Consider the following 11,097-nt stretch of genomic DNA (forward strand, 5'->3'; position numbering starts at 1 on the left):
CCCTTTCCAAACTGGGAGAGTTGCACGTAAGCAAGTACTATTCAAAGTGAACAGTAAGGGCAACGTTACTACGACATGTTTCAAATTGCTTATGTGAGTGTTAAAAGAACCCACTCCGAATGTCAGAAGTTTCTCTAGCTCATAAAAGCGTTTTATGGAGAAGTACTTTCCAAATGCTTTTCTAAGAAGCACTTTGATATTTAACAAAAATTCCAACGTGTTTATTCCAAAACCTGCCCAGATAGACCGTAAGAGCTGGATTTTTGGAGGAAATCTAGAATAAAATGGTGCAAGAACCTCCACAAAAAAGTAAAATAAAAATCAAAGAAAGTAATTCTGGGAATAAATCCAAGGAGGCTTCATATGGTCAAAATTCACCTAAACTAACCATGCTGCCAAATCAAAGTCAAGAAAATTGGAATTTGATTCCCTTTCCATTTGAGTGCTTCAAAGAGAAGAAGGGCTTCTCCCATCTTACCTGGAACAAAATCTTTCGGCATAATTCTCCCCCTGTGGCAGCCAGAAATCGTGTAATCCCTTTCACTTAGATCCACACAAGGATGGAACAATATCAACAAAACAAGTATGACCGAAATCAAAATATTCAACGAATTGCTAGAAAAAGAGTCAGACAATTTATTATGGTGATGGATGGAATAGCAAGCCAATACCTCGCAAAACAATTGAGTCATGGACTCGATACCATTAAAACATGAACACAAATGTCTTAAAAGGCTGCTCATAATTCTCCACAAACATCTACAAGGAATAATTCGCATTCCAGAAGATTTAGATATCCAACCTCCATGGGTACTTCTTTCACCGGATGGTCCTAAAGAAACTCAGTAATCTTTCTTTCCAAAGTTCTTGCACCAGAGTTGTGAAGGAATTGGGCGAACAGGATTATGCGGCCGTTGCTGCAATAAATATATAAGTCCTCTTAGAACTAATCATGACCATAGTTATGCAAATTTCAGTCATTCGGCCATACAAAGGGAGTGGCACAAATCAATTCAAGAAGAACAGCATCTAATCCCACCAGAACTGTTTGCCTTTTTGAACAAGTAATTAAAAAATTTCAGCTCATGTTCATGCATTGTCAAGGAATATTTTTAGAATAGTAGCAATATTAATGAATATTAAGCATAAGGAGCATCTGAAAGAAATAATATAACAAAGACAACTTTTTGCAAATACAAAGGAACTAAAAAAGCGAACAGACAAGTATGCAAACAATCCCGCTATATCTGAGGCACTAAAAATCTGTATGCAAACATGGATACATCTTATCACACTTCAAAAAGGCCATGTATCAGCATAATCCTTAGCCTAAGGGCTTCAGCTAGAATGCACCATTTATTATTGACTGGCAGTCTAAAGCACCACATAAGGTTTACTCCCATGACAAGGCAACTTGCACTTTAGCCTAATTTTCAATAGCTTAAAGTATCAAACAAGCCTCGTAATTACTATTAGCAAGGTTCTGTATTTGAGTTTTCAACAGTTTAGCATACTAACCAAGCATAATGACCCCAAAATTGTCACATGTAAACTTCCAAATATGCAGAGAGTTTTTTCAGAAACAAAAAGGAAAAGAGGATAAACCGCAACACCAGTACATCAATTAGAGGCATTTAATAACCAAAAAAATTAACCGGGCACATGGTTATGAACATAAGCAAGAAGCAAGATAATTTATCTAAGTCACAACTCACAAGTTACATCTTTGTGCACAATGTTTTTTATACTTAAAACAGTTAGTGACAGAAATTTTGCTGTTCCTGAACGTAGGTAATTAATGAAACTCAAGGCTTCTTATGAAAAATAGAAAGGAAGAAACTAAACTATTCTTCTGGCCAATTGTCTGGAAAAAATAAAATAAAATAAACTTAGGGTGCGTTTGTTGCACCAGAATATCTCGGACTAGATTAGCATCAGGGACTAAGTTGGACTAGCTTGGCATGGACTAAGTAGTACTAGAATTGTGAATCGTTTGGTGTAGTGCTGGACTAGGTAGGACTAGATTTTTATTTTTAATTATAAGAACTTCCACTTTCTTGTCTTAAAAACTAGAATACACTCCATTAAAAAAATAAAAATAAAAATAAAAATAAATAAACAATTAAATAAAAAAAACAAAGCCAAAAATCAGATCTTATGCCAAATACCAAAGAGTCAAAATCTTGAATTTTCTATCTTTCCCATCAAAGAGTTGAGTTGCAGCAATATACAAGGCCAAATTGACAAATAATTGCAGTGAAAAAAACCTAAAAAAATGCAGAGACAGTGCTACATCCCATAAAAAAAACAAAAGTGATGGGAGAGGTTGCAGAAGAAGAAGAAGAAACTTGGAAAGGATGGAGCAGTTTTCTTGACGGATTTGATCAGAAAAAAATTGTTCAGGCGTGTTAAAAATGGTGAGGTGGGGGGGGGGGGGGGGGCGCCAAATTGGGAGTGGGTATTGGAGGCCTTGATGCGTTGTGGGCTGAAGCATTGGGAATTGAAGCTTGCAAGAGCTTGGAATCCATGGCAGTCACGACGACGACCGAAGCAAATAGTCGACACAACGCTCGTTTCCTCCCAACGATCTGCAAATCCGCCGCGAATCCCATCTAAGATTCAAAAACAACATAGCCCAGAACTCGCAGGGGGCGAAGCAGGGAGGAGGAAGAAGCCAGTTTTGAAAATGGATGTCGAAGTGGGGAAGAAGAAGCAAATGCGAGGGGCGAAGCGGAAGCGAAGCAGAGAACCAGAGATGGTCTTAGCAAGTCCCGTGGTCTGGGGAGGGTCTCGCTAAGAACTTCTAGCGAGGCCTCTAGTCCAAGCGAGTCCCCTTTAGTCTCATTTAAGTTAGTTCCAGCACGGAACAAACATGGGACTACATTAGTATGTAGTCCAGTTCAGTCCAGTCCCACTTAGTAAGCCCAAACAAACACACCCTTAGGGTGCGTTTGTTGCACCGGACTGCCTCGGACTAGATTAGCTTCAGGGATTAAGCTGGACTGGCTTAGACTAGATTAAGCTGGACTACTTTAGTAAAGCGTTTGGTGCAGTGTCGGACTAAGAAGTTGGATAATTATCTAACTCAAATATTATATTATTTTGTCTATATTTATTAATATTTTATTATTAATTTATCATTTTATTTGTTTCTAGAATCATATATTCTTCTGTAAGGGCCAAAATCTTTTTATTTATTTATTCCTAAAATTATCTCTCTCTACCCTATTCCTCTTTTCCTCCGCCATTCTCCCTCTCATCTCCCTCTTTTTATTCTGTTTCTCCATTTTTCCAAAATATTCTTCCTCTCTCTGCAACTTCTCCCTATTTTCTTCCAGCAACTCTCTCCTTCCCCTCTCCTTTTTTTCCCTTCGCCCACTTTATCCCTAACCTCTCCCTCTTTTCCTTATGCAGAAGATTCGCATGGAGGATTCATCGAAGCTCTCCACGCAGCGCCTCCTGATTTTCTCGAAAAATCTCAAGATTCTCTAGTGATTTTGCCTTTTTGTTTTGAATTTATGTGGGGATTTGCAGGTGCAGGTGCTTGAGCATTTGGTACGCTTTCGGTCCCGACTTGCGTCTGGGTTGCGCGCGAATGCGGAGATCGACGGCGAGCTTCTGGTGATGGTTGTCTGGTGGTGGTCTGGTGGTTGCAACCATGACGATTTTGCTGAGAAAGAGAGTGAATTGAACGAAGAAGAAAGGAAGGGAATCAATGGATTGTTTTTCAGTTTTGTTTGAGGTCTGGGTTTAGGCTTTTGGGTGGCATAGTGAAGGCCCAAGGGAGTGCGCAAAGGTGCAGATCAGAAGGGAGAGGGCGAAGGAGAAGGGAGACGATGAGGGATCAGCGGCGGGGGAGAGAACGGGACTAGCAGTCCTCTTGAAATCGAGAGGTCTTCTTAAGAACGTTTAGTGAAACGTTCAGTCGGGGCGAGTCCCCTTTAGTCCCATTAAACCTAATCCTTGTCCAGACCAAACAAGGGACTATAGTCTAGTCTAGTCCAGTCCCCCTTAATCCGGTCAAACAAACGCCCCCTTAGGGCTTAAACATTTTCTTTTTTTTTTCCACGTACAGAGGCTTAAACATCTTACAGTTCATTAAAAAGGAAAATCATTTCTAGTATAAGGGTATCTCACACTAGGCTTGTTAATAGAGCATACTTATGTAGAAAATCATTAAGGGAAACCCGAGAACAAATAGACCAGACCAACTTCAAGTTACAAAACCTCATATCTTCAAACAAAAAATGTTCAAAAAAACATTTCACTGCAAAGCCAACTTAAGTAAAGAGAAAACTAGTTAATCCTTTTAAGCGGATCTTAATCCAATTCTCTAAATTATCTCAAAACGCTAGGTTTCATGGGTTTTCCTTCATGTTCGAGCATCGTCAATTTCTGAATCCTTCATCACAACCTCTACCAGCATCTTCTAAATCATTCAAAACTCTCTTCTCATAACAATCTGTATCTAAGACACAGTTGTAGTATTGTACCAAACTCACAGTTGCTACGAATATTTCAATTGACCTAATCCCTGGTTATTAGCCCTTACTTAACCTAAATTTACTGTTTTCTCAACATTTTTAAACCAAGGGCCTCCAACCCACAAGTTCCTACAGTCCCAGATCACAATGGTGATCTTCGACCCTGAATAGAATCAGTAATAACCAAAATCTGAAACACGTTGTATATAATCCACTATAACCAAGCAACAACAACAACAACAACAAAGCCTTATCCCACTAAGTGGGGGTCAGCCATAGGAATCCTAGAATGCCACTGCAGTCGGTTTTGTGCCATGTCTTCAATATAATCCACTATAACCATGGAAAAAAACAGCTGAGAGTTTCACCAAATATATCTGAAAGGTATGCTTAATTTCACAAAGTGAAAATCTAAACCTCAACTAAATCAAAACAATTCATGAGAACCTCAGTTCACTCAAGCCTATAGTGCATTCTGATCCTAACAATTTTACAAACCAAGCTCCAAAACTCTACCTTCTTAAATTTTCTCGGGAACCAAACGAAAGTCTAACAAAATGAATACCAACAAAATAACAGAAACATAAAGCGATGAATGAGGTGATTGAGAAAGACCTCGAGCTCGGCAGATTTCATGGCGATAGGAATGCAGACAAGGAAGATGCCGGCCATGGCAATGGCGGTGTTGCGCTTCCAGTGCTTGGGCCTACAGTATGGCCCACCACTCATGCTCCACACCTTGGCCCTGAAGTCGCCTCCGTGGGCCCCATCTCCGTGTGCGTGCTCACCTCCTCCCATGCTCGATCACAGATACTCTCGCCTCTCTCTTTCTCTGTTGCGCAATTACAGGAAAATGGATCAGATACGAAACAATTGAAACCCTAATCAGATCAAATACACAAATATATATGTATATATATAGGTTGTGTGTGCGAATGGAAGGATTGGGGGGGTTTTGGTTGAAGGTGAACGAACCAGAGTGAAAGGGTTGTGAAGTTTGATTCAGGCGAAGATGACGACAGAGGGCTGTGTTTGGCTGCTCAGTCTCAGTGTTATTGGTCGTCGTTTCGAACAATGGATTGGAACTTACAAAGTTTCGGGTTGGCCCAAATGTTTTGATGGGTTAGAAGCCTAACATCGACCGTATCTCTAAGTAAAAAAGAGTTTAAATATCCTATCTTCATTCTAACTAATACCTTTTTTGTGATAAAACCTTACACCTAATGACCAAATTGGGGACAACATCGGTGTTGTTGCAAGTGGTCATTTGGCTCGTCTCTCAGATAATTTGACCACAAATTGATATGTTTCGTGTTTATTTTCCTCGAATACTTATAACTCTAAGGTGAGAGAAACAACTTGTGTCACTTCCGCATGACATCCTATGCCAATGAAATAAAATGTGTGTAAATTTTTGTTCACATATCCTTATTTCTTATGCACGGGGACGCCACTATGACCATGTACCCGGTCCATGTAAGTCCTCATAAGGAGGAGGCTTTCGAACTTGAGACCTCTTTGACTAAGCAGTCTAACTGAGACATTATTGTCGAGTTTCTGACCAAAACATTAGACATTCCATCCCCCGAGAGCAGTGCTTTGTTGTGCTCAGTCAGTGATCGCAAACTCATCGACATTCTGTCTTTAGTTGACCCCAAGAAGCGATGAACATTGAGAAGAAAAGTAACATTAGTTATATTTCGTTTCATCGACCACGAATCTTGTGAGCTAGAAATTCAGAAGTAGCAAATTTGTTACAATAAATTGGTAGTATAACATCTCAAGTTTCTTGGGTTGAATAATAGTTGCTCTCTCAACAATTTGAACAGCATTTCTTTTCCAAACAAGTATGGCAGAAAGGGATGAGTATTCCTGGTGCTACAACTAGGCAGCAAATTACAGTACTTCAGGCCATCAAGACGACTTAGCCTCAGTTTCAAGCGTCAATCTGACACCGTCTCTAAATGAAGTTGGAGCAATACCAAGTGTCCGAACCAGCTTAGTAATATCCATGGATATGTCCGCAGGAGACATTACTCCACGATCGACCTGAAATTTCAAATGCAATACACCGCTATCCTGTAAGTTTGCAGAAAGAGGAGAAGGCAAATGGCTGGACATTATAATTGTGTGTTTTTAAAGTTATCGGAGTTGTCAACACAAGGCAATGTGGAAATCAAGTCATCAGAATGCAACTTGAAACTGATGGGCCATATATTTGTTATTCAGAAAGTGATCTAATAAACACGCTGATCACTATGTAACTCACACATAGCAAAAACAACAAATGGTATAAGGTCTACGTACTGATGATGCAGACACTGATTTGATTAATGAGGGGCTGTATCCTCTAACATCGGCAACAATCTCAGCCATTTGAAGGCGGGATACCCTATCTGGTCCACCGACATTTAGTAGCACCTTTGTTTGCTTACTTTCTGCAGATTTACCACACATACCACAACCATGGAGACATAAGTAAAAGCCCCAGAGAGAATAGAAAGTAAAAACACCATAGAAACATTTTATAGGTCCACAAATTCTGTCAGTTCAACAAGTATGAAAGCATGAAAGTTAGGAACTTCATACCATACATCCATCTCTTGGACAAAGCTAATATGACAGCTACAACATCTTTTACATACACAGGACACCGGAACTCGTCATGGAAAAACTCGCTCGTCTTTCCTTTGGACAGGACACCATCTATCCACTACATTCACATGCAAATCATTGATTAGACTCGAACATAACCTATCAATCACATTTATTACATTGTCTTTATCATCTTTAGATTAATTTGTATTCTGTGGTTGGGATTTATTAGGTAGGTGGGCTCGTAAACTACACCAACAAACTAGCAAAGATTCAACCTAAGGAATGTCTTCTATGTACCTGCCTACCTGGATTGGAAGAGATTTTGGAACCGGTGAGATTGTCTGCGGCCCAAAGATGATGCTGCTTCTCAAAATTGCAAAGTTGGAGCATTTTTCAGATATGAACTGCTCTGCTGCCACTTTCGATTTCCCATATACATTTACAGGAGCAGTTTCATCATCTTCCTTGTAAAAGGACTTCACCCCTTCATAAACTGAGAGAAAATCACATCAGTCATGAATCACGATCTAGGAATAGATGACTCATATGAGCATAAAGATAATAATACAAGGATAAGTGGCTCAATTAGAAAAATTAATGTCTTAAATGTGGATGCATCCATGCTGAAATAACAAAGAGAAATGCCAGATCATGAATCAAATGCTGAAAAAGGTCCCGCATGCTAAATGTTCTCGTACTGAAATAAGTCGTTCAGGTCATTAAGCCTAACTCATAGAATAGAAAGTGGATGAAAACCGCCATAATTAAAATGTTCTTCCATTCAGGGATTAATTTATGAGATGAACAAGTTCAGATACCAAAGATTCCTTTTGCAAAGCATAAGGAGGCTGAGAAAGTCAACCCTTAAAAATCATAATCATCCGACACGGATACTCATGATCCTCAATATGCAGGAACTATTTCTTCACTTGGGGACATTTGAACATCGATTTTAAACATTGAAGCTTTTATAAATACAACAATTCATCAAAAGTAACCCCTCCCCCCTTTTTGTTCTCCATCTAGTGTAGACGAAGTGCACACTTGAAAACAAGTCCTAAAGTATACATATGGTGCATGCTTTAACGCAACAATATCTATCCTAATTTTGTAGACATTGTCTGCCTCAACTGGCAAACCACAAGAATCTCAGAATACAACATTTTCACGACTGGGGAAAATCAAAGTGTTGTTTAGATTTTTATGAATGCTCTTAAAAAAGAAGTTGTGTTGGCAGCAGTGGAGACTACCATCTGCTATTATTGTTCTTCCATTTCCATTTTCTTTTCTTATTTTTTTCTCTTGTCTGGTTTTGTTGAGTCATTTTTACTCACAACAGCTTAAATAGATATGTAGACTAATACGAATCTAACACTGAAACGGCTAAGAGGGACTTAACCTTGATCAGTTGACAAATGGATCAGAAGAGAACTACTCTCTTCAAAGCTTGATAACCAGTTCACAAGAGAAGATGGAACATTCACAGACATAGCAGCAGCAGGATCCATTTCACAGGCACGGGGTACGGATAGTGCAGCGCAGTTTATGACCACATCAGGCTGCAAATTCAACCAATACACTCCTCAGCATTTAAATGTTCAATATTCGAGTTAAGTACTTGAAATCTAACTCATCTGTCCATTCAACAACTATACAAAAGTGTATATACAACGACGAGCTGTTTGATATTTTTAGACATTGTAAGTTTCCCTAAACAACTAATGGCTTCCACATGGACAGCGTCCTAAGCAATTATCTCAAATATTCAAAGATCCCGTACGATAGCCAAGTAAATTTAGCAGCAAAAATGAAAAAACAGAGCAACCCACAACAGGAAAAAGCAAGAAAAACCCATTCAGCAAAGCACATTGCATTTTAGCTGAAAAAAATGAAACCCAGTTTACCAAAATTAATATTCCATAAAACCCACTACTCCAAATTGCAGATTCCACTTGAAAACCACCGATCAAAATCAGCATAATTAAGTAAAATTAAATTAACTAATTAGTATATACAGAAGTGGAGTAGTGGAACGAGAACTGACCCGGCCAAACGTCTGAGAAATGGCTTGAAATCCATGGCCGGTCTTCAAATCGACTTGGAAAGGCAGCAAATGTGGAAATGCGTCGAGCAACGCCTGGGGAGGAGGATTGGAGTGGTGGGTAAAGGCCAGATCGAAAGGGGTGGTTGATGTGATCCCTTTCCCTTCAATCTGGGAGAACCCTTGCAGTAGATGCTGGCCCAAGTAACCTGTTCCCCCAACTACCAGAACTCTCTTCTTACTCGTCATGAAATCCCACTTTCTCTCTCGGTGTGGAAATTGGAAATGGTGGCGATTTGGGTTTTGGAGGGAGTGGTGGCGGGTACGTGTTCTTGGGTTGGAACTTGGAAGGTGGTACTTGTACGGTTTATGAGGAAATTTCTGCTGTCGATTGTCACTTGTTTGAAAGAAGCATATTTTCCTCTGTTTTCTTCGTGTGTCTGATTTTAAAGCCGAAGAAAATGAAGTTTCGGGTGTGGGAAGAGCCGCTTGCTTAAAATGAATCACAGTAGTATATTGTCGCGATTCATTTTAAGTTCTTGACGTGAGATTCTACATTCATTGTTTTCTCGTAGATGATTTTCGAACACTTATATTTTTATATGTACATTATTTTTCTTTTTTTTCTGGACGGAGATTTTGTTAGATTAATTATTGTTGGAGTTCGAACACACATTATCATATAAAGGCTCAATTCAAACTCAGAAATAAATAAGGATCTGCACCGTTAAAAAAAAATAGCAATGTGAGCTAGGTTTTATGCCATTTGCCTAAGCAATGTCAATATGCTCACCTGTACATGTATCTTGACCAATTAACAAAATTTCTAAACAATGGCATATATCCTAAAGAGATTCTTCCATTTGAACTTCTCTCCAATCCATACTAGATGACTACAACTTCTCTTTTGTCTTTTCTTTTTAAAAATCAATATCATTTATACTAAGAGAGTGATATCATTTATGCTAAGAGAGTGAGGGAGTGAGCTAAATTTTACAATGAACTTGCCATAATAATATGGTTTAACTTCGCATTTAGCAAGAATCGAATATAAGACATTTCACTTATAGTGAAAAGAAATATTACTCGACCGTAGTACTAAGTGGCTCTTTCATGTCTTCTTTAATCTTTCTAGTGTGTTTATTTATTATTATTTTTTTAGAATGTACATTTTTCTAGTGAGAAATGCAAAATGAGATTTTTAAGTACTAATAATTGTTTTCTTCTTTTAACGTTAATAATTTTACTTAATAAACTAATTTGTAGCCGAAAGAAGGAAATGAAATAGTGATGGTGAGAGAAAAATGTGAGATAATGGAGAGTTCTAATAGTCAGGTTGGGTCTGGAAGTCATGAGGAAGAAAAGTCAAGGAACCAACAAGAAAAACAACAACCTCTACTTCCCAATAAGAAATGCTCTCATTCACACATCTAAGAAGGGTCGACCATGAGAAATTGGGGGTCCTATGCGAGCCTTCGAAGTGGGACCCTAAAGTTCTTTAACATCCTACCCATTGTACATTTATATGTATATAAAAAAAAAATTCGTTAAATACATGAAAAAGTTTATTTCTGCATAACAAATCATTAGAATTAATATCAAAATAAGAAATATATGCAAACATTACTTAAATATTGCATTTCTCGAGTTTTTAGACGTAAATGTACTAATTAAGTTTACATAATCTAACTTTTCAACCAATTCTTTTTCAACTAACAGAATAACTAACCCATGCAATCTTTCTTGTGACATAGTTGATTGAAGATACGATTTGATCAACTTTAATTTTGAGAAACTTCTTTTTGCAAAGACAACTGTTACTGGTATAGTTAACAAAATACGATAAGCAACTCATGCATATGGAAAACAACCATCCTTTTGTCTTAGATATTTCAACCCTTCCATTGCCTGATTTATTTCCTTCGGTAAAGTTTCTCCCAAGATTCTTAGCTCTAGAAATATTTTTTTTTCCCA

At 38.3% G+C, this 11,097-nt stretch overlaps 2 protein-coding genes across 2 annotated transcripts; both read right to left on the bottom strand.

The window, feature by feature from the left end:
* Window positions 1–612: 612 nt before the first annotated feature.
* Window positions 613–5,619, bottom strand: LOC103935559. The gene is made up of 3 exons (XM_048592061.1): window positions 5,460–5,619; window positions 5,100–5,316; window positions 613–917 (listed from the first exon to the last, which is right to left on the bottom strand). Exons 2-3 carry the CDS (start codon window positions 5,280–5,282, stop codon window positions 843–845), a joined length of 258 nt encoding a protein of 85 aa, XP_048448018.1. The 5' UTR covers window positions 5,283–5,316; window positions 5,460–5,619; the 3' UTR covers window positions 613–842.
* A 536-nt stretch (window positions 5,620–6,155) lies between these two features.
* Window positions 6,156–9,644, bottom strand: LOC103935557 (dTDP-4-dehydrorhamnose reductase-like). The gene is made up of 6 exons (XM_009345327.3): window positions 9,127–9,644; window positions 8,482–8,641; window positions 7,388–7,575; window positions 7,074–7,197; window positions 6,792–6,922; window positions 6,156–6,533 (listed from the first exon to the last, which is right to left on the bottom strand). The coding sequence occupies exons 1-6, from the start codon at window positions 9,370–9,372 to the stop codon at window positions 6,399–6,401; spliced, it is 984 nt and encodes a 327-aa protein (XP_009343602.2). The 5' UTR covers window positions 9,373–9,644; the 3' UTR covers window positions 6,156–6,398.
* Window positions 9,645–11,097: the final 1,453 nt, after the last annotated feature.

This window comes from the organism of the source record quoted next, unplaced genomic scaffold, assembly GCF_019419815.1.
Source record: "Pyrus x bretschneideri cultivar Hongxiangsu unplaced genomic scaffold, Pyrus_bretschneideri_v1 Contig362, whole genome shotgun sequence".
In the NCBI taxonomy this organism is placed as follows: domain Eukaryota; kingdom Viridiplantae; phylum Streptophyta; class Magnoliopsida; order Rosales; family Rosaceae; genus Pyrus; species Pyrus x bretschneideri.